Raw genomic sequence first — 24,124 nt, 5'->3', positions numbered from 1 at the left:
TTAGACAGTAAAATTACGTAAAATATTATTGGAGCTTTCACAAACACAGTTTGACAAGTACTCCCCCCTTATTTCCAGACTAAAGCAGTGAAATTCTGCATTGGTATAGTAAGCGCTCTACCCCCTTGCTTGAACCCTCCCCTCGGGATGTCTGTATGCTAAAGGGGCACTCACACTGTGAATAAGATTAGTCTGCCTCCAAGTGTACAACATGCTTACGCCACTTGACTTTGAATCAGTGCTGATTTGGAGCATTGCTGGGTTGTTGCGGGGAATAATGCTCTGGCTGGGTTTTTGCAATGGCTGTTATGGGGAGCCCGGCCTCGTCTGCATGCATGTTTTTAGGCAGGAGCGGCATTTTGGATAAAGCTGTAAGCTGCTTACGGCCGTGGAGAGAGGTGATTACAGGGCCCACCTCCGTAGGACTGACTAAGAGGCTCGGAGGCAAGTTTTAGGTCAGCCGTGCCATGGCTCCACCACGCCTCCAGAGTGCCATGCCACCACATTCTGCCACCATGTTGCTCAGTGTTTCCTTTCTCTTTTCTTTTACCAAGTCACACCCTATTCCATGGTGTATTCTGTGAGCCTAGATAAACTCATCTGCATGCCTGTATTGGTTTGTTTAACTCTATCAGGGGTTGCACCCTGCATTTTGTGAGTACTGCTTTATTTACATTGTCGTCAGACAGATATTACTGTGTGCATAGCCATTTGTCATAGTGGAATACAGCTGCTCTCCTAAATACATTAACAAACATCATGGCCGTATTTTAGGCACACTGCAGATTGTTTGTGTCTTTTGACCTTAGAAGAGTTCAAGCTGTGGCAGTGCTGCCGCTGCTCTGGTACCTGTTGTCTGCCTCTGAGAACCAGGGGTCTTCCTTCAGGGACGGAGATAGTAAAAGCCTTTCTGTCTTGCCTGCCTTTAAGGAAGTGTGCTTTGGGGATTGGCTATCAGTGACCCTGCAGTACACAGTGTGTGAAAGCAGCTGGAGTGTAATCTTATGTGCTGTGGGATCAGAATAGTGGAGCAAAGTTACTAAAGGAGTAACAATAAGGGGCTGCCACAGCACCTGCAGAGCACTAGCCAAAATAATGAACGACCGAGCAGATTGGAGGCAACTCAATTAACGTCACTGACACTGCCAGTCAGAACATAAAGGCAGGTACGCAGCTTCTGTTGGCCTTTTGTTCCCTAACAAAAGGTTCCCTCGTGTATTCAGCCAAGAGTAGGACAGTCTTTATGAATCACTAGATAAATAATGATTCATTGTTTAATCTAGATAGGCCTGTGTTTTCCATTTGATATCACACTGTATGTAACCTCTGTTCTATTAAGGGGACTCTGATAACAGTTGCTTAATAGTCTAAAGACACGAACGGAATTGAAACTAACAAAATATTGTTTTTATGAATGCAGAGTAGTTAATGGATAAAGCAGATCTGCATTTGGTTTAGATTTGTTGCTCCGAATGTCATATCTGAACCTGTAACAGTAAAAAACTTAATATGATAAATATTCAAGGAATTGCTTATTTTTTCAGCTCGCTTAAGTGCACTATTATTGTTGTACAAATGGCATAACAATATTGGCAATATAAGAAAAATGCTGTTTCTATTATAGAGATATTTTTTTAATCTGTTCTTTTGTGTTGTGCTTTTTCTCAGGAAGAATCCTCAACAGGTTTTCGAAGGACATCGGTTACCTGGACTCTCTGCTTCCATGGACGTTTGTGGACTTTATCCAGGTGAGTCTCACCTCGGCAGGTTTGGTTGCTGGCGCAGCAGCATGGGGAGGCCATTTCATGCCTGGCTAAACCTGCTTTGTGGTCCGGGTCCCCTAATCTGGAAACAATTACTGTAGGATTACCCGCCAGCGCAGCCCAGCGCCTGCACAGATTTAATAAAAGTGTGCACATAGGCTGAGGGTGTGGCTCCCTCAGCGTGGCACAACAGAAGTGGCATCTTCAGAGAATGTGTAAGGAGAATAAGGAAGTGATTGGAAGAGAGAAAGGGACCAAAGAGGAAATAAAGCCACATGATGGGTCAGATGTGGAAGGGAAAATAGTGGAAATGTCAGGAGAGGGTGAAGTGAGGATATTGTGTCGAGTGGCAAAGAGAAAAAGTCTGACATGAAGTGTTTACAGGAGTACACCTGGACTTTCGCCTCTTAGCCCAATTCGCTTAATGCTTAACAGGTCTTATTGACCTGCTAGCCAAGGGCCACCCTGATGCAAGCCCAGGTTAGGTTACCAAATGCCACCCTGCCACCATGACAGCCATCTCCCACGAAACCCTGCGGAGATGAGCCAGCTCATGCACCTAGCGCCACAAAGAAGGGAATGTTCGCTGCACAATTCGAGGTAGAGGAGCAGGCGTGGCTCCTTGGTTCGGGCCAAAGAATAGAACAAAGGCGCGCTGAAAATGAATCCCCCCTCCACAATGCCTGAATGATGTTTGTGGCAGATACCCATCTCACAGTAGACAAAAGCCATCTTAAATGCTGAAAGCACAAAAGAATAAACGCACAAAAGCTTTTTGTCTGCTATAGTTCCCCTCATTTTGATAATAAGGTGAATAATGGTTAAAGTAAAATAATAACTTTTGTAGAGGGCCAATAGGTCCAACCAACAACAGTGAGAGTAGACCACGTCCTGACATAAAACACAGATGGGTTTCAGCTGTGCACTTTTACTTGAATTTCTCCTGCTTTCCTCTTTTTTCTAACTGTGTCTTGATGTAAAAGAAATAAAATCTAGACCAGGCCATGTCAAAATCAGACTGGATATGTGCGCATTAGTCTTTTGCTGTAGCTGAAAGTGGGATGTGATTGTTAGAGTGGACAAAGGTAGCATCCTTTGGACAAAGCACTTTTGTTTGTGCTGCTTTCTGCTCTTGTTTGCAGGTGTCTTTCACGGAGCAGCCTTTAATGCTTTCAGGAAGGAAGATTTTCACTCTTTTTTTTATCAAAGTATTAGCTGTTGAGAAAAGCTGCTGATCTCCACTATTGTTGCTCATTCGTGGAGGGACGTTTCCCCATAGTTATTGTCTAAATGGTTGTCAGAAGGGAATAAAGTGAAACTTCATAAACAATGCCCTAACTGGTTTATCTCTTTCTATGGAGAGAGGCTGCTTCTGTGTGGGGATTTGTGCCTTAGCCTCTCCCCCCTCCTTTCTATGGTGGAGTAAGCACTTCACAGCCCTTCAGCACTGCCCCCCAAACCTGCCTAACAAGGGGATTCCCTCAAGCTGGGGGAACCTGGTTACACCCCAGAGCCCTATTTTTCACAGGTCTCATTTAGTAGTAATTTAGTATATTGGGGAAAAAGCCTCTTTCTCTTCCATCTTTATGGTCAGGGGACAAAGACAGAAATGTCAATTAAAAACACCTCAGGCTTTGGGAACTGTCAGCTTTTGTGTGGACTTGACCTTTAAATCCTGGGTTGCCTCTATTTTCACAGAGAGGGCAGAGGAGGAGGCCAAGACAATAGGGGGTGAGTACAGGGGTCTTTCAGCGGATTTTTGTGTGAAGGCTCTTGACCAAGTCGCACCACCAACTGTTGGGACCTGCACTGCATTTATAGCCCTGCTTATCCAGGCAAAATTCAGTTTGTCCGGATGTTTTCACTAAGACACCAGCTGACTTAAGTGTGACCCAGCCTGCTCTTGCCAACGCTAATTCCTTATAAAGACGGGAATAAACAAATTACGGCAATAAACCCTTTTGTGTGCGTGTGAGAAAGAGCAAAAAAAGAAACAGAGACAAACCAAGCACTGAAGGGCTGAACACGCACACAAGTGCAGAGAAAAGACAGCTATTGTCTAAAGAAACACTGGCGGGTGGATCGTTGTGTGAGTCTCTATATTGTGGCACATTGTGTATCAGGCCTCTTTAGTGGCTTTGTGGGATATGAGAACTGCTGACGTAATCGTGGACGCTGTAGGATGGGATTTCACCTGGCTTTCTCTGCTTCTTTACCACGCTGGCGACTAAAGACTGCACTGGCTCCAGGCATTACACAGGTTAGCCTGAGAAACACAGAAGATGGTCCAGTGGAAACATATATAGGCTGTGCCATTAACCCTCTTTGAGCATTGTTTTTATGACAGTGCCTTTGTGACACAGAAAGGTGAGCGGCGGCCTTAGGATCACTGACCTATGCTTGTCTCCCTGAAAAATAAAGCGAAACAGAGGAAAACATCATCATGTGACCCTGCGTGTGTATTTGTGTGCGCTTAACTGGCCACTCAGCAATACCACACATGGTCATTTGATGGCGAGCACCGGCCAGCAAAAGCTTCCCGTGTGAGTATGTGTGGTCTCCCATGATGCTGTGGTCCAGCACCTCAGCTGGTCTGACTCAGAATGCAGGCCAGACCCAGGGCCCTTTGAGCCTGGGAACTGACACAACAAAGTCCCAATCTAATCTTGAATCTCACCTCACGTCAGAATGACGAGGACAATGAATTCTAGGCTGACTTTTGTATTTCTGAATTGTTGTTTTTTGTGTGTGTGTGTTGTTTTCAGGAGGGAAAAAAAAGGCTGAATGAATTTGCTGGACACTAGTGATTTATAGTAGAGAGTGAGGGGAGACCACATTTCAAAGCCTTTCTCTTATTTCCAAAATGGGGTTGGAAATCAGCAGCTTGACTGAGCCCAAATAAGTGACTTCTTTTACCTTTTCACAGCACACAAAGGCCTAATCCTAGGACTACTTGAGCCACCAATGTAGACAGCGTCTGAGACCACCACAGTATGTGTCAGACCTTCCTCACCACACACAAAACACATTGACTGCAGCTTTATGAAGTGAAAATGGCCCAGAAAGGGAAAATGTGAAGGAGGTGTCCACAGTCATTTCACCCAAAGAAAAGCCACAGCATCTGGGCATTTAATGCTAAAATAAAGCCCAAACACAGAGTAGAATGGATTGGGTCACTTGTATTGTTCCAGAGCCCAAGTGGAACGGCCCTGTTTTGTTTCAGTACCACTGACCCTTGCAACTTATTGTGCTGCTCAGTCACAGAAAAAGTGTGGAGTTTAAAAAAAAAAAAGAAGAAAAAATTCCAACGATGACAGAGGACTTCTTTTGAGAATTTTTCTTTACCACGCTCACCCCTCATTTCCTGTTTTGTTTGCACTTCTTTCCCAGTGGCAAATATTGCACACTGTCAGTAAATAAAGGGAGGATGAAAAAGGGAGTTGTAAAAAGCATAATGATTCCGTCTGTCCGGAGGGATGTTTAATTAAAGCGAAGTGTTTATTTTCAGCTGGTGAACAACAGTCGCTATCATTGCCGAACACAAATATAGCAATTAACTCCAATTTTCTACATTTATTTGGACATCAAAGAGCTGATAGAATCATTGAGAAAATAAAGCAATTAGGGTCAGCAGAGATCTGAATGGTCTTTGGACACAGCAGTGCGCCCAGTTTGCCTGAATGACTGAATCGCATGCGTGCGGTAGCTTTCTTTTCTCGCTAAAGAGCTATTAGAGCTAATTCTTTATTTAAACAGTTTGTATACAAAACCTTTCATCCTTTTATCCACTTTTATGTGCAGCGGGATGTGGCTTTGGGAGTTTTCTGTTCCTGTGTGGTTTCATAGGAGATATGGATGTGGTCTGAGGGGGTGAGGTGTATACTTGTAGGCTCACTTATCAGAGTCATCTGTGTGTAGTGTGGGTGGGGGCCACGGTGTCCCCGATCCTGACACGATAAGCGCCAAACCACGCAAATGGATCACATCAAACAGGGCCTTGGCGACAGCGGGCCCTGGGGAGCAGGAGGAGGCAAGGCTTGTATCTAATGGTTCCTGTTCCTCCTACTGTCCCCTTAGATGACCCCACTGTTAGTTAAAGCCAGCCTGGCTCAGACGTTTGTGGCCACTGCTGAAATGGGCCCAATTAGAATTCAGATTAACCAACCAGCAAAATGTGAATGAGCAGTGTCACTGTGTCACCAGTCATCAACTGGGTAGTGAAAGAAAAACAGTGAAAGACATTTGTTCAGTTAATATTTGATCCCCGCAAGGGAAGGCTGGATAACACGCGGTAATGGCCTGTGTGCCACCATCTCACTTTGCAGTCTGGTAGCCTTCCATCAAGGCTAAGATTGAAACTTATGTACTGTGAAATTCTTGGGATCAGTTGTGCTCAGTAGCTTCGACTCACTGTTTGATTGTGTGGGCTCCACTACTGCAATGGTTAGACTAGTAATTCCCTCTTATCTGAACTGCAAATGGAATTGACTGGCTTTTCATCATAAAACTACACTGAAAGTGATCATGCTTAAATGTGTGCTTAAGTAGCAGATAACATCCGTAATTAAGGTGCTAAATTAAATTTTCATCTCTCTGGGCTAGTCTGAGTCCACTGAAGGTAACAGTATGATCCTAATCTCCACGTTTTAGGATTCATCTTTTTGGATGTATCTAATTTCAGGGTGTGAGGTTTCAGTCGAACACAACGTATGCCTTTCGGTTAGGAAGTGTTCTTCCAACCCATATTAATGGCTGGAAGAAATGTTGATATACTTCAAGTAAAGGAAATTATTAAGACCACAATGGTAAACAAGAGACATTATTAACAGAAGTCATGTGCCCTTGTTAAATAAAAAGTGCAGGATTATTAAAAAAAATATATATATATTATAGAAAAAAAGTACTCGGAATTAAAAGAGGAGACATTACTTCTCCTTGGTGAAAATGCTTAACAAATAAAAAGTAAGGAAACAAACCAAAAACTGTGTTTTCTTAAATCTTTAGTAATGTATTATGTTTTACTACTACATGTCTGTGCTACAGTATTGTTTTGCTGTGTTTATGCTGTTGGCCACAAAATTAAATCAATACTATGCTTTTCTGGTGTCATGGTAGCCGATTGCTAGGTGGTTGCCAGGCAACCTGATGGCATATTTATATATAATGTATAAATTAAGATTTACTGATACAAATTAGAACTTGTCATTGCAAAAGAAAAATTACACCAAAACTTTAACCCTTTGCTAGCTGGTTGCTAGGTAACCTGAATACATCATATGCAACATAGATGAGAACCTTAAGATGTACCGGCACAGTGCCAAGTTTGGTGGCTCACTTCAAGTTTACTTGATGGTGATTGAAGAAACAATGAGACAGACAAATTTATTTTGAGTGTTGTATCAAGGTAAATATATCCCAACACTTTTAATGTAAAAAAAATGTAATTGAAGTAGATTACATTTCCCTTTTGAAATGTAATATAATTTTCTAAATAAAGTGAACATAACAAAAATCTTAAAAATGTGAGCTGTTCTTTTTTTATGGCAGCACCCTTTCCTCAAAAGTAGTTTATTTTTTTTCTCAACTGGTGTTTAATACGATCTTTAATAAAAGTATCAGTATTAAAGTAACTGATGGCAACGACCCTTGCTAGCTCACTTTAACTTAAATATATCAATCAGCAATTATTATGTATTAGTATCAAAGGTAATATTATTTACATTTATGTTTTCTTATTCAGATTGTTGAGTCATTGTGTGATGTCAATTTTAATATCTCTATAATAAAACTTTATATGCCACCTCACATGATACTTGAGTGCCTGATAATTACCATCAATATAGGCTGAGGTAAGATTATTTTATCTTTAAGATTAATAGTCATAATGAGTCTTTATGAGGTGGTTATTTCTAAACGTTATGCAGGTGTAGGTGCTCTGATAACCGTCAGACTCATTGCCTGCAATCCTGTTTAGGCAGCTCTGGTATCCTGGTCTAGATGTGTCACAGAGCCATTAACACGGGTGATGAGTCACTGTGTTGTTGAGGGCTGTGTGGTTTGAGTGTGATGTATCAGACACCCACAGTGTGGTTCCCAGAGCTCTCTGCCAGTCACTGTGGCCATGCCCGTTGGCTGGCTGCTCTGCCAGGGAGGCTTACAGGCCAGAAGTGTTGAAGGGAAAACCCTAGAGAGCCAGGGATATGAGCTGCAGTGGCCAAGTGGTAAATTCTCACCTGCTACTAAGTGAGAATTAGCGCTGCGATCGTTTTCTTTTCACACTGTGAGTCACTTAAGCTCAGTCCCACAACCTGCTGTTACCTTACTATGTGCCTGAGATGGTCTCACACAAATATAGCTGAAAGGTTTTTCTTGTTCAGCCCTAACAAATAAGCCTCACTGCCCCATCGGTAGCCCACACAACAGAAGCAGAGCTTTTGACGCTGATGCTGTTGAGTTATTACTGTGCTTACTCCTCTCCTTTTCTCCCAGGTATTTCTGCAAGTCATCGGAGTGATTGCAGTAGCTGCTGTCATCATCCCCTGGATTCTTATTCCTGTTGTTCCTCTTCTTGTTGTCTTCCTGTTTCTGCGATGCTACTTCTTGCAGACCTCCAGGGACATCAAGCGTCTAGAATCTACCAGTAATTTTTTATTTATTTTTTGTGGTGTGGGATTGGGAAGAAATAAAAGCACAGACTACAGGAATGCTAATAGGCTATTGAAAAAGGCAGAGATCATTAGCATAAAGGCTAAAGATGGCAGTGGCCTATGCCTTGGTCACACGCAGTTTCCTCAAAAGATGAGAGTTCATGACTTCACATATAATAGGAAAAAATGTCAAGTGGTCATGACTAGGCCACATCAAGCTTTAGTTCCTTTATTTCATTCAAAGCTGAGAGCCAAAATGCACATTGACTAACAAGTGGCATCATCTTTTAGAACAAATGCTTTGTTTGAATCCTTCAAGGAGGCATTTAGGTTTTGTTAAGGAGTTTGTAAGTCTAATGAGTTGAAACAAAAGACGGCTAAATGGCGACCTTTCCTTAAATCACGCTAAAAATCAGGGGCATCACCTGTATTATTGTTAGTATAACAGAGTACACATTCATATTTTTCACTTCTCATACTGATACGCTGCAAAATAAAACCGAACAGTTCAGACTATTAGTATTAAATGTACCCTGACACTATAATTGTATTTAGAAATCTGGTCAAAACTCTTAAAAATGTTAAATGCCTCGCTAAGCTGGTTTTTTGCCTTGTATATTTCCCATAGCTCGGAGTCCTGTTTTCTCCCACCTTTCCTCCTCTCTTCAAGGCTTGAGCACCATCCGCGCCTTCAAGGTTCAGCAGAGGTTCCAGCAAATGTTTGATGAGTATCAAGATCTTCACTCAGGTGAGACAAAAAAGACATATTTGTGTTATAAGGTCAAATATGCAAGACATCAACATCTAATGAGCTCCATTATCAGTCTCATCTAAAGCCATTCATGATATTCAGACTGTATTAAGAAGTATTTCCTCATATGCAACATGTGGAATCTGTCTTTGTTAACAGAGGCCTGGTTCTTATTCCTGACTACCTCCCGCTGGTTTGCCGTGCGACTCGATGGAATTTGCTCAGTTTTTGTCACCATTACTGCTTTTGGCTGTCTTTACCTCAGGGATGGTACTGTATGGGTTTTGACTCTGTGCATGCTAAGAGACATTATTAGCAGAAGCAAGAGGAAGGACTCGTGGATGTGTGACTGCATGTTTACTTCTTTGATAATACAGGACTGGAACCAGGTGCAGTGGGTCTGGCTCTGTCTTATGCAGTTACGCTCACAGGCATGTTCCAGTGGGGCGTCAGACAGAGTGCAGAAATTGAGAACATGGTGAGAACACGTGATGAACAAGGGTTCGATGGTTGGTTAACTTCCATTTGAGTCCAAATGTGACCATAATTTGCTAAATTAACACGATGTATTAAATTAGGCTTGAAACTAGAGACTGAGGCCATAAACTCATCAGCATAGTGTTCACTGTGGTCACAGATACAGATTTTAACTGATTTATTAAACCAGATAAATAGCCACTGCTGGCCATAAGAAAAAAAATGCAGGTAGAACGATTGTCACTTTAGGTTTGTTATATCCAGTCTGGGTCAATTTAAAGAATCTATTAAATTGTATTATAGGGATTTTCTGTTACATGAAGTTATATAGGAGCAGCTTATTTATTTATTCATAAAATAGTTAAAAGAGGAAAAATTATTTTAAGGAAGTGCCTACTATATGCTTTATTTTTGCAGATGACATCAGTGGAGAGAGTGGTTGAGTATGCAGAGCTGGAGAGTGAGGCATCATGGGAGACAGACAAACAGCCACCGAGCGATTGGCCCAAAGCAGGCTGCATCACTTTTGACAGAGTCAACTTCTCTTACAGTGCCAGTGAGCCTTTGGTCCTGAAGAACCTGAGTCTTGTCTTCAAATCTAGAGAAAAGGTCCTTGTCTTTATTCCCACCTGTGCATGCTTACTGGAGTGCATAGCCCATGACTAAGGTTGATATGCAGCTAGTGTAGTAGGTGTGGTGTGATTCTTTTTTTATGTGGCATTATTCTCAAATCAATTATTAAAGGGACACCGCATTGTGCTTCTGAATCTTCAGGACTATACCATTTGTGATTCATGGAATACATATCATGTAATTAAGACTGTTCAAGTGGATCCATTTGTCTCCAATTTGCATTTTGAGCTACCTGACGGTGACAACTGTTTATTCACTATAAGAGAGAGGAGAGGCCGAGGAAGAGGGGTGAAGGAAGAGCGAAAGAGGGGAAGGCTGAGGGAGATGGTTGAGGATGATTGAAATTGTGTTTAATGCAGGGGGTGTATTTTGCATGGCTACGGTTGGCCAGGGCGGCTGATTTCACAATGGATGGGTTGATAAGTGCAGAGGCCCTGGCTCTGACAGCCCATGGGAGGGATCTCTACCGCATGCCTTGGGGGTAAAAGGCTTTGTGCATCCTGACAGTTCCCCTGACACCCTTTCACCTGCACCTACCATCTACAGTATAAGATCCTTTCACTTTGTGGTGTGTATTTACATTCATGTAGTGTGGAATTCTTCTTATGTAGGTTAAAGCAGATGAATGCAGAGACATGATTTCAGATTCAGTCTCATACAAGCACTTGGTAATTTTTTAAATGTCCATGTAGGCACTTACTGTATAAGTACTGGGGGTGGGGCTTAATTGTCACATGTAGGAGGGCCTATGTGTTTTAAAAATCGGAATGTGAGTTACTCTAATAGCTCCTATGAGAGTATGGATGTAGCATGAGAGAGTAAGCATATCATTACTTCTCTATTACCTGTCAGCCTAACCACTTATCTTTCTGTATCCACATGCCCAATGGCTATGCAACAGCATATAACAAACCTAAATGGTATGACACTAGTTCAGCAGAGCAATCGGTGCAATGCTAATAAGATTCCTGTTCATTGGATTCAGCCCACAGCATGAGTTTTTGTTCTTTGGTATCCCAAGTCTGGTAAAATACTGGAAACACCTATATTATACTGTCATTTTATGTGTTAACTACCATCACACATATGTACAGCATTAGCAGATACCTGCGGATGGTATGACCTTGTGCTTTAAAGAAAGTATCGGGTGATGGCCTGCAGGTTACCATACCCTGGGGTAGTACCATAGAGCACATAGGCAAGGCAAGGCAAGTTTATTTGTATAGCACAATTCAACAACAAGGTGATTCAAAGTGCTTTACAGAGACATTAGAAACAAGAACAAATAAAAAGCATGATTTAAAATTGAATAAAACAAGCAAATAAACTAACTAACTAATTAACAAACAGACAAACAAACAAACAACAGTATATAAAATCAAAACAGATAAAATCAGAACAGTAGATAAAATCAGTAGTTAAATGTAAGTTTTGAAATTTAAGCTTAAAGTGTGGATTTGGTGCTTTATTCAAATGCAGCTGAGAACAGGTGAGTCTTCAACCTGGATTTAAATAAACTGAGTGTTTCAGCTGATCTGAGGCTTTCTGGGAGTTTGTTCCAGATATAAGGAGCATAAAAGCTGAATGCAGCTTCTCCGTGTCTGGTTCTGACTCTGGGAACTGATAAAAGACCGGATCCAGATGACCTGAGGGATCTGGATGGTTCATACTGGGTCAGGAGGTCATTGATGTATTTTGGTCCTAAACCATTCAGAGCTTTATAGGCCAGCATCAGAACTTTAAAGTCTATCCTCTGACGGACAGGCAGCCAGTGTAAGGACCTCAGAGCTGGACTGATGTGGTCCACTTTTTTGGTCTTAGTGAGGACTCGAGCAGCAGAGTTCTGAATGAGCTGTAGTTGTCTGACTGATTTTTTAGGTAGACCTGTAAAGATGCTGTTACAGTAATCAAGCCTACTAAAGATGAATGCATGGACTAGTTTTTCCAGGTCCTGTTGAGACATCAGATCTTTTATCCTTGATATATTCTTGAGGTGATAGTAAGCTGACTTTGTTATTGTCTTAATGTGTTTTTCTAAGTTTAGGTCTGCATCCATCACTACACCCAAATTTCTCGCCTGGTTTGTGGTTTTTAGATGTATAGATTGAAGTTCTCTGGTGACCTGTAATCGTTTTTCTTTGGCGCCAAAGACTATTACCTCAGTTTTGTTTTTGTTTAGCTGGAGAAAATTGTGGCACAACCAGTCATTGATTTCCTCAATGCATTTACCAAGAGCCTGTACAGGGCCTCGGTCTCCTGGTGACATTGTGATATATATTTGTGTGTCATCTGCATAGCTGTGATAGTTTATTTTGTTGTTGTTTATAATCTGTGCCAGTGGGAGCATGTAGATGTTAAACAGAAGGGGTCCCAAGATGGAACCTTGGGGAACTCCACATGTGATACTTGTCTGCTCAGATGTGAAGTTACCTATTGATACAAAGTATTTCCTGTTTTCTACGTATGTTTTGAACCAGTTTAGTACAGTTCCTGAAAGACCTGTCCAGTTCTCCAGTCGTTTGAGTAATATGTTGTGGTCAACTGTATCAAATGCTGCACTGTGATCCAGTAAAACTAGGACTGACATTTTTCCACTGTCTGTATTCAGACATATGTCATTAAACACTTTGGTCAGAGCGGTTTCAGTGCTGTGGTTCTGTCTAAAACCTGACTGGAAGGCATCGTAGCAATTATTCTGTTTTAAGAAGTAACTGAGCTGTTGAGAAACTGCTTTTTCAATGATCTTACTTAAAAACGGGAGATTTGAGATCGGCCTGTAGTTGTTCATTTGTGTCTTGTCAAGATTGTCCTTTTTCAGTATAGGTTTGATTACAGCAGTTTTTAGTGATTCTGGAAACACACCTGATAATAAAGAAAAGTTGACGATCTGTAACAGGTCTGACTCTAAAGTCTTTGAGACCTTTTTGAAAAAACTTGTTGGCAGGACATCTAAACAGCAGGAGGAGGAGTTCAGTTGACCTAAGATGTCCTCCAGGTCTTTGCTGTTAATAGGTTGAAACTGTTTCATGGTGTTTAAACAGTTTTTTGGTGGACACAGTACATATCCTGGATCTGCTGTTGATGTACCAATTGCTTGTCTAATTTTTTGGATTTTTTCAGTGAAGAATTTGGCAAAGTCATTGCAGGCCATGGTCGAATGAAGTTCAGCTGCCACTGACACAGGAGGGTTTGTTAGCCTGTCAACTGTAGAAAATAAGACCCGAGCATTATGACTGTTTTTAGTGATGATGTCAGAGAAGTAGGACTTCCTTGCATTCCTCAGTTGTAAATTATAATTGTGAAGTTTCTCTTTATAAATGTCATAATGAACCTGGAGGTTTGTTTTTCTCCATCTGCGCTCAGCTTTCCTACACTCTCTTTTTTCATTTTTCACCAGTGTGGAGTTTCTCCATGGAGACTTTTTCCATCCAGAGATAACCTTCACCTTAATGGGAGCAATTGTATCCATTACATTTAACATTTTAGCATTGAAGCTATTGACGAGCTCATTGACTGACCCTCTGGGCAGGTCAGGTGTTAATGGGAAGACCTGGTTAAAAATTGCACTACTGTGTTCAGTTATACACCGTTTTGTGATCACTGTTGTTGATATATTTGTGTGGGCTGAGATTTTACTTTCAAAGAAAACACAGTAATGATCAGACAGGCCCACATCAGACACAGTAACCTTTGAAATGCTCAGGCCTTTGGAGATCAGTAGGTCAAGAGTGTGTCCTCTATTATGTGTGGCCTCTGTTACATGCTGAGTCAGCCCAAAGTTGCCCAGAGTGTTACTCAGGTCTTTAGTCCCTTTGTCCTGAGGGTTGTCCACATGAATGTTAAAATCCCCAGCAATAATTACACAGTCAAAATCAACACAGATCACAGACAGCAGTTCACTGAGGTCATTAAAAAAGTCTGTGCAGTATTTGGGAGGCCTGTAAACATTAAGAAACACAGCTTTGGATGGGGCCTTCAGCTGTAAAGCCACATATTCAAAAGACTGAAAACTTCCAGGAGATAGCTGCTTACATTGAAATGATTCATTAAATAAGACAGCAACCCCTCCTCCTCTCCTGCTCGCCCTAACCTCACTGATAAAACTGTAGTTAGGAGGGGTCGTCTCGATGAGAACAGCTCCACTGTTACTTTGGTCCAACCAAGTTTCAGTTAAAAACATAAAATCAAGGCTGTGCTCAGTGATTAAATCATTAATTAAAAATGTTTTCCCAGCTAGAGATCTAATGTTTAATAAAGCCAACTTAAGTGTTTTAGAGGTATTACTTGTCCCCTCGTGTTTGGGAGCAGTCTGTGGCACACAAGGTATGTTTACTATGTTTAAAGATCTTTTAGAGTGCAGCTCTCTGTGTTTTGACCAGGCCACATGTCTCCTGTCACCTAAAAGTACAGAAATTTTAAAACCTTCTAGTAAACAGGGTCCCAGCTTCTCCTGGGAAAAGTCATCACTGCCATAATCCTCACAGTCCGGACCCTTCACACATCACGCATCAGACTGCGGAGACAGGGCATGAAGAGGAACTAAGGGGGGCGAGGCTGGGCAATGTGACTTCGATTGCTCTGTTGAGGGTGGGGCTCGATGGCGAACCTTTGGCCGCTCTGGTGGGGGGTTTATGGGGGACAAAAAGGGATTGGGACGGGGGGTAGATCTGAGCCCAGCATTGACCCGCTCCATCATCTCCTCAGTGAATTTCAGGTGTGGGGAGGAGGGAGAAAGGGAGGGGGAGGAGGGTGATGGCCTGTCAGGGGTTTGGGGGACTGGACATAAACAAGTATGAGTGAGTGGTAATTTTGACTCGGCCAATTTATTAGGTGTGTTCAATGAGATTTGATAGATTTGATACGCTGACTCTGATGGGGTGACTTTTAGAAGAGCCACAAAACTATAGAGCCCCATTTATGTCACCTTTTACAGTTGGTTAAAATGAGTAACTACACTTTTCTAACCCACCCACATTGGTGTTTATGAGATAAGCACAGATCTAAATAAATATAGCACACTTAAAAATAGCTAAATTGAATTATAAACACGTTAATTGTCCCTAACACAAATGCTACAAATGAATTTATACGTGGCATTACGCTAAAGCACTTAAATATGATTAAGATATAAATGACTTGATTTGATTAAAGGAAATATTTTTAGCTTTAAATCTTGATTATGAGGGTTAGAGAGGCTTACAGAAGGATTTTCTCCATTGCCCACCATTTCTTTTTAGTATTTTGACTGTCTAGTAAAACACAAACAATTTCATACATAAATATTATAGGACAGAGAATCTTCCCTTAGTTTTTATGCCAGTATTGTACAAAGGTTTATATTGTAGTTTGCCAGGCAACTGGGTCTCTTACTGACAAAATAATAAGCACTATTTTATTTATTTATGGGGTTTTTTGTGGGCATTTACTAAGACTTTACAGATATAACATACTAGCTCTTTCCACTGTAGGTTGGCATTGTTGGACGCACTGGTGCTGGTAAAAGCTCCCTGATCTCTGCCTTGTTCCGGCTGGCAGAACCTGAGGGAAGAATAACGATTGATGGATTTCTGACGTCTGAGATTGGTCTTCACACACTGCGACAGAAAATGTCTATCATCCCACAGGTGCGTTTCTTTAATTTCAGTATCAGCAGTTGTGTTTTGTAACTAAACACAGTAACCAATAATCATCTGCAGTGAGTCTAGGTTAGAAAGATATTACTTATAATATAATATATTAATTACTACCATGTTTAACCTTTTCGTTCTAAAGCAGCTTTGCTTTGACACCTTCTCCAAGGTCCCATGATTCCTCATGATTGAGTAATGGCAGAAATGTCAGCTGCACGACGGTAACAGAAGCCTGGATGCTTTTGCCCTTGTTAGACGCTTGGCTTTTAAAAAAAGCTAAAACAAGTGAGGAGAATTACAGTCGTCACTCAGGGGATTTCTGAAAGTGAGACAAACGGATGCCTTGAGACAGTTTAACTTTATTTCCGCTTGTTGAAACTGATACGGCATTAAGAAAATGCCAGCCTGCGGGTGAGTGTCAGCAGAGAGGAGGGAGGGGAGAAGACTCCCACGGCCTATACTGTGAAGAGAGCAGTTCCCCATCCCTGACAGAGGATTAGCCCTCTACCCCCCAAACATGGGAAAGCTGCTTAGAAGAAGTCTCCCCCATCCTCACAGTCAGAGTCCCCTTGTACACCGTCACTTAGCTCAAGTCTTAAACATTTCTAGGGTGCAGCCAAGATGCCCAAAAACAGTTTCATTAATGCTTTTCTGTGGATTTGATAGGTTTCTGGCATTGCTACTACTTCAGATAAAGTTTCACTTCTTAGTCCAAACTAGTTTGCGATGGATGTGATGCATGTTTGATGGGATTTTGTTTACTCTTTCTGCATCTCCTAGAGGGAGAGACTGCTACAAAGTGGCAGGTTACGAGTCAAAACTTTAACTGCACGCTCATCTCACCTGTATCACATGCTGGATGGCATTTTCATTATGTAGGCAGCACTCGGGAGAGTAGAGTTTCTCTGTAGTCTGTTGTTAGTATTACAAACTTATATATGGAGCGAAGACTCTTGGATTTACACAAATTCATCTGAAAGCCTTTTTTTATTCTCCCGCTAGACGTCGATGAAATGATATGCAGTCAACCTTTCACTTGGAAAAAATTTTTTGACATAAATTGCTGGTTGTCGTACTTTTCATTTGGAATTTTGAGTTTGATATGTAAACTATACATTGCCGCTGAGGAGTTTCATTATTTGACGCCCACAGATTTGATTATGATAAGCTTGTATTAGCATATGGCATTAAAAAGGGATCCATTTCAGTTTCTATTGAATTCTCAGGAATGACTTAGGAGAAAAAAAATGAATTCTGTGGCAAACAGAGGGCTTAGAATTGGTGGAGCACATAATCGGTGTATAGAAAGCTGTGCTTGAAAGCAGTTTTTCCGACCTAACATTGAATCGTCAATTAAAGTGTGTCACAGAACTAGTTTGAATTGGGACTTCAGCTGGCTTAATGACAAGGTGGTGTTTTGGTGACAGAGGGAAAAGCTTATTGGAAGTAAAGAGGTGGAACATTTTCCAAGGCACAGGTAGCAGGGATGAGACCCTGAAAGCTTTACTTTCTCTGGATTGAAATTGAGCAGTTAGCCCTGCACTTTCTGACCTATATGGCGGCTTGTTGAGACATGACTTTTTAATTTTTGCTGTGCTTCCACACCCAAATGTATGCTTCATTTTCTTTTGTTATAAAGGTGACCTGTAAGAGAACAGATGTAAAGGTGTGGATATATTAATAGTTCTGTAACCTTTAAGCTTTTTAGACTCAATGTGTGCTTTGCTTTTGCTCCTAGTCTAATCTCACAGTTGCCAGATGAACGTATCGTATCTTGATTCGAGGTCAGATGCATATCTTGACTAAGCTGGAGTTATCGCGTTCCTCTGACTGTGATGCGGATACAATGGAAGCATCACTTTTTGTTATGGACAGTCGCTGCTCTGTGCAACCTCAAACTGTGGCAGACTCAACAGCCTTGTATTATTATTAACTTGTTTTTTTCTTTAAACAGTCATTATAACGATTTAAGTACCTTGCTTATTTTGCTCACGGATCAAACACTGTGGACATAAATGCAATATAAAAACCTTATCTGCAGCAGGGGTGTACCGTGAGCGAGAGGGTCTTTATGCTGTCCAAAGAGAGCCCTCTACTGAGTAAATCACTTCAACATTGGAGCAAGATTTATGAATGCACACTATATATGGCCTGACATGAGATGATGTGGGATTGTTCCTTTTTATCAGTTCATCACAAACAGAGTGGCGTGTTGGAACAGTGCCCATGGACAGGCTCTTTCCTTTACACTGTAATAAAGAGCTTTATTTACCCTCTTAAAGAGGGCTGTGTGGCTCAACCTTGATACAGGTGCATGGCTTACCATAAATACATATCTTGGACATCCTACCTGTCTGAGATGTGAGGCTGTCCTTTCATGAGGGTAGTCAACTAATGTGATAACCTAACTATTCACACATGCTTGTACATTTAGTTAGTACGGTTTCTTATTCTGTATTTTAATGTTAACTTGACAGTCCTTTTGTGTCATATTATACATTCAGACAGCCTTGCACGACTATTCTCCACCAGCACCAATGCGCACATTGTGGTTTTCCAAGTAAAAAGATCAACTTACTGAAGCATAGTTGGCTAGAGCACTGAATAGAGCTCCTGAGTGGAGCAAGGCCTTTGTGAACATCTTCCCCTCACACATTGCTTAGCACTCTTCTATAAATCCTGTCTTAACCCTTTCATACATCTTCCCCCTTGTCATTATCTTAACTGGCCACGGCCTTCTCTTTCCATATCCATCTATCCACAGGACCCAGTTCTCTTTACGGGCACCATGAGGAAGAATCTGGACCCTTTCAAGCAGCACACAGATGAGGACCTGTGGAATGCACTCCAAGAGGTACTCCAGCGTGGCTCTGAATGATTCTCCCTTGCCAGCCCAGGGGGGGATCCCTCTGTCCCCCTGTACAATGCTGCCATTCAGATTCCCTGCTCGCCACAAGTCATGGGGGGAAATCCCATTAGGGCCATGGGGCCCAGCTCAATGTGCGGCTTGTAACGGGTAACCATTGAAAGTGCTGGGGGAGATGTGTTTGGGCAGTCAGGCCAACCAGGATGAAGGCTTCCCCCACAGTGAAGGGCTTCAGCTCCTGGTCCTGTCTCTGAATGGGTTTGGTGGCCTGGATTAAAGCTAGAGGCTGGCCACAAGAGAGCACTGGCCAAGGTCATCAGTAGACCTGGCCCTGCATTGTGCCAGGCAGTTAATGGGTGTGTTTGGATGGCTCTTTAAAGACATCCCCACAGGAGGCCTTTATGCAGGAGTAATGAAGGGTAGGGGCTGAGCTCTCTCTCTCTGCAGGTGCAGATGAAGGCCATGGTGGACGAGCTGCCCAGCAAGCTGGAGACGGTGCTGACGGAGTCGGGCTCTAACTTCAGCGTGGGCCAGAGGCAGCTAGTGTGCCTGGCCAGGGCCATCCTCCGGAAAACCCGCATCCTCATTATTGATGAGGCCACTGCTAATGTGGACCCAAGGTCAGATTATACTTCTCAAGTAAATTATTATACATCAGCGTGGAAGCGCTCTCTTCCACATGTGTCTTGTTTTTCTGTACAATGGTGCTACACAATATGGGTATTTTTAAGTGCATAGAATAAAACCTTTTCTCTTTTTTCTTAAAATCATTTTGGTAAAGCATCGGTGCAAACATAGATTTTTTTTTGTTTAACACACATAATAAAAATATATGGGTTTATAAGTCTAAATCTCACCTGGTGAAGATCAAATCAAGTCAATTAAAAAAAATGTAACAAAATATACCACACTTGTCTTTTTAAAGCTGAAGTCCTGTGGTATTCTGTATTTTTTCTGTCTGTTGCTGCACATATTTCTCTGCTGATGAGCCATTGTTCTGTGCTGCGTAAAATCCCTGCCCAAGGCTGTATAGGAAGAGAGCTTTTCAGTTCTCAGGTGTTTTGTTTCCTGCTTCTTTAGAACTGATGGACTCATCCAGCAGACTATCCGGGACAAGTTTCAAGAGTGCACAGTCCTGACCATTGCTCACAGGCTAAACACTATCATTGACTGTGACAGAATACTGGTAAGTAAGAAAGCAGTAAATTTCCATTGTAAAGCACTTTAGTGAAGGTTTTAAAATGAGACTCTTCTGCTGGAGTTCATTCCAACATTGCTCTGCAAGTAGCTTTGTGATATTCCCTCTTAAACTTTGGCAACCCCTTGTACTATCTCACCAGCTACAGTAAATATTGCATTCAGTGTTTTCAGAATTTGTAGAGTAAATCTGGGGTCCCCTGCAAAACATGCACTTCACATTCATTCTCATTGTTGTATGCCAAACAAAAGCAGCTTTTAAACACCTCTGTCCTTTATTTTCAGTTCCGCTACCTTATTTTGCAACAGCTGGGCAGATTTCTCACTCGCAGCATTCCCTTTCATTCAACCTTCGCTTGCACCACTTGATCTTTGGCCCTTTCCTGCTACTGCCTGCAGAGGTGCCAATTAGTGCCATTTGTGGTGGCATTTGTTAAGAGTCTATGGAGGACGGGGCACGGCCCGGTGGCCGCTTGGTGACTGAGAGGGTTGCTGAAATAAGGCAAATATCACAGAGAGGGGACTGTTTCACACGTACACTCGTGTTAAATGCCCCCAGACTGTCACACACTCTGGGAAAATTAAATTGGGACCCGGAAGAATCGTCCAAATTGCAAGAATCGAATTGCATTTCCTGGTAGCCTGCTCTTAAACTTTTGATTATGACAGCAGCTGCAGAAGTCTCCCTTTCATACTAAACACTACCTGAAAGTGGGCTTTACTGATAACAAACTGCTCATTAACGCTGTAAGGGGATCGAGCTTGTTAAAATTTGTCTGTGATATAATTGTAGTCTTTTCCAAACTGCCTGAATTGGCACTATTCTTTGTGTGGTTTACATGGCATGTGATGACATAGAAATGATGGTAATTTTCTAGCGAGTCTTAAAGGTGTGATTGTTGGATTTGACTGAGGACCACCCCTAGGCCTCTGAAACGCTAGGATAAATACATGGATAAATCCCTGATCTCCTGTCTGTCAGAGTCAGCGCACCAGACTTTCACGCTGCTAACAGGTTACCCTCATTGTGCATGGCGTTCTCGAGCAGAAACAGGCACCCGTGTTTGTTGTTGCATGAGTCACATAAAATAGATGGTTCCTATGTGCACCGAACTACTGTTTCCCCATTCAGCTTGCGCTGTCTGCTTGCATCACTCAGCAGTGAAACAGCTGAAATGTCAGTTTTCCCCAAAGTAAAGTATACAGACACAGGAACACACACACTTACACACACACACACACACACCCACCATTGTATGTGTGATTGCAGGTTCTGGATGCTGGCATGATCCAGGAGTATGATGAGCCATATGTGCTGCTCCAGAACCAGGATGGGCTCTTCTACCAGATGGTCCAACAGACAGGCAGAGCCGAGGCTGCCTCGCTCCTGCACACAGCCAAACAGGTAACCACATCCACCTTTGTCCCAGGACAAGCCTGTCCCTAAATAAGAGCCCAGTCGTTGCACAGTAATCCCAGACTCTCCCCTTAACTCCAGGCTCCATTGCTCACCTCCAAAATAATACAGCTAAGCAACAGAAGATGTGTGTAGCCCTGACAATGCAAAGACACTTGATTACCATTTTAATTTAAAGTGTCTACTTGGAGCATTGCGACACCATAACATTAATTTCAAGAGAGAAATTGTCCCTTTGTAGATTTACATCCTCTGATATTATCGGAAAAAGTCTCTGTATAATCTTTTTTCTCATAATGTAATTTTGAGATCATTTTAGCGATGATTCTAGAAAAGCAGCTTTCTTTGCACTGTATCTATTTTGAAATATTGGGTTTAACTTCATCGCGATTTGGGATAAACTTTCTATGGGGATTACTGTAATAGAGAATGTCCATATTTTTTCCCTGTGAAATTCATTTGTGATGTATTTCCCCTTCAGACACTGAACAGATAAGAGCCAGCTATTCATTGTTCAATTCCACTTTATGTGCATCTGTCTGGGACTACAGATACCATATTGCAACTTCAAACAGGTCTTTGTGAAATAAGAAAAAGTAGGCATCATTTCATTTTCTCTCTGTCCCTCGCACAAATTTATCAGCGGAACTGTATCTCCTCAGCCAGAGGAGTGAAATGAGTAAAATACTGATTTCAAAGACTCAGCACAGTGTGGTATTATTTGGTTTCGTCTTACCCTGCACACTGGCGGATTGGTAGTGGCATTGTTCGGGCCCTTACGTTTTCCTTTCTTTATTGTAGGATGCTCTTCTTTGATCAGATTACTGCAGCATCCATAACTGTCTAGCACCACTTATTAAATACAGAGATAGTCCGCATGTTGTGTGTCAAGTTTCTATAGTTGTCAGTCAAGGTTTAAATACATTCAATAATCTGATATCAACCTCTAGCTCCTTTGTCGTGCTGAAAGAGAATCCCAGAGTAGACAGTACATATATCTCAAGCTATGGCCAAGCTTTCACTTCCATTGCCTCTTTTTCCACAAACTTTCTTGCTGAAATTGTTCAGCTGTCAGAGCGGCTCGGCATAAAGAAGCCATGCCTTTTGCAGGCGCAAACACTGCAATCCGGCTTTTCTAAATAGCGGCTTGCAGCTTAGGAGCCAGCGTAAGAGAAAATTAACTCCACAAATAATTCCTGTAATTATCTCCAAAAATTTTCCTGCCTTTAATCTAACAGTTGTTTACTGGGCTAAATAAGCCACTTTTGTATGCTTCAGTGGGTGATAAATCCCCTCGCCGTGCTCTGACTGGATCTGTCATAAATTGCGCCTTAACAGATCGTAGCTCAGATTGGACAGTGTGCTTGTGTTCTGTGACACTGCTTCCCTGATCCGCTTTTCAGGTTTACACGAACAAAAAGCGGCTGACTGACGTGCGCCGTGACGAGGACGTCCGCGTCATCTTCGAGACGTCCCTTTGACGGTTTGGAGTGTCGCTGTGGTCCTCGTGTTAGCCATCAGTGACCAAGTATTTTAGCAGACACACCGATATTCCTAAATGTCTTCAGGCCTAGTGCAGTGTAGTGTGCGCTCCATTTGATTAGCATAGACCCGTGGTATGGAACAGAAAGGAGGCACACGCCTGAGGTGGGCTGTGCCTTCCATTGACAGCATATTACTGCATGGCTGTTTATTGATTGCAAACGGCTATATTTATGTAGGTGTGTCCTGGCTTCTGGGGTATCTACAGTGGGGAACTGGTGCTCAAAAGAGTGTCAATATTCTGTGTGCAATAAATTACCTGTGGCTTAAATTGTTCTTTTAGGGAAAACATTGTTTTATAGGAATAAAGTCTTTTCATTACTTGAAAAATGCTTGACAAGCCAAGGAGAACCTCAGAGGGGACACGGATGCTTTCTGTAATTATTGTGCCTTAATCACGCGATTGATTCCTAGTAATTGCACTGTTTGTAAATTGAATGGTTTCCCTGCACTTTGACTCTATCGGTTTTATGTCTACCTCATCTCTAGTGAGCAAAGACCAGTAACAGTTGGCAATGATACTGACTAATATCAAGGAACCAGATGTCTCTCAACTTTCTGTCCTGGCTTGTTTGATTAACGACTTTATTTGAGAATGTAACACTTTTATGCAGGTAATTATGTGGATGGAACCGAGTGAGATTATTTATATCCTGGTAATTATTCGCGCTGTTTGATTTTTTTACATCTTTGTCTACGGCTCGTAACACAAATGGAAGGTAAGATTTCAAGCACTTTGCAGTTTCTAAGTCATAAATAAGTGCGAGGAATGCTCACTTGTAACTGACACTAGATTTGTTTCAAATTTCATTTAATAAAAGAGTATTGTTTTGAACGTTTCGCTTCATTTTGCTTCATTGTGAGACTGACTCACCAGCGTTTCCTCCCCGCTGTTGCTCATTCCACACTCAGCTGCCTGAATGGTGTGTTTGCTTCAGGTCAGTGGTTACAGCTGGAGTTGAACACGATGCTACAAACTGGTAAGCGGTTAAAGGAAGCGACCGTGTGATTATCGTGCTGAGTCGAGTGATTTTCTAATTCTGTTTCAGTGGTAAAGTGGCGCGGCCTTGCACTCTATTATTTTAACATGTCAGTAGTGCAATAAGATGATTAAGTCTTAAAATGTAATTTTGTCATTAGCGGCTCTCTTAGAAAAGAGCTGTTTAATTTGGCTTCATACAGACAAGCGCAAAGCCAGTGA

General features: G+C 42.0%; 1 protein-coding gene across 1 annotated transcript in view; it reads left to right on the top strand.

The window, feature by feature from the left end:
- LOC146616165 (ATP-binding cassette sub-family C member 4-like) overlaps nucleotides 1–23,554 on the top strand; it is a 37,111-nt gene extending 13,557 nt beyond the window's left edge. The window contains exons 20-31 of the mRNA XM_085373843.1: nucleotides 1,669–1,748; nucleotides 8,253–8,403; nucleotides 9,039–9,158; nucleotides 9,321–9,431; nucleotides 9,539–9,639; nucleotides 10,056–10,247; nucleotides 15,740–15,895; nucleotides 18,666–18,755; nucleotides 19,215–19,387; nucleotides 19,848–19,953; nucleotides 21,235–21,369; nucleotides 22,785–23,554. Coding sequence (XP_085229969.1) covers nucleotides 1,669–1,748; nucleotides 8,253–8,403; nucleotides 9,039–9,158; nucleotides 9,321–9,431; nucleotides 9,539–9,639; nucleotides 10,056–10,247; nucleotides 15,740–15,895; nucleotides 18,666–18,755; nucleotides 19,215–19,387; nucleotides 19,848–19,953; nucleotides 21,235–21,369; nucleotides 22,785–22,862 — 1,493 coding nt within the window. The 3' untranslated portion in view covers nucleotides 22,863–23,554. The remainder of the gene's footprint in view (nucleotides 1–1,668; nucleotides 1,749–8,252; nucleotides 8,404–9,038; nucleotides 9,159–9,320; nucleotides 9,432–9,538; nucleotides 9,640–10,055; nucleotides 10,248–15,739; nucleotides 15,896–18,665; nucleotides 18,756–19,214; nucleotides 19,388–19,847; nucleotides 19,954–21,234; nucleotides 21,370–22,784) is intronic.
- Nucleotides 23,555–24,124: the final 570 nt, after the last annotated feature.

The sequence above is a fragment of the Diplotaxodon limnothrissa genome, linkage group LG16, assembly GCF_057381915.1.
Source record: "Diplotaxodon limnothrissa isolate DT_005_m linkage group LG16, D_limnothrissa_male_GT1.1, whole genome shotgun sequence".
NCBI lineage: Eukaryota > Metazoa > Chordata > Actinopteri > Cichliformes > Cichlidae > Diplotaxodon > Diplotaxodon limnothrissa.
The sequence above is the reverse complement of the archived record's forward strand: the minus strand, read 5'-3'. Positions and strand labels throughout refer to the sequence as shown.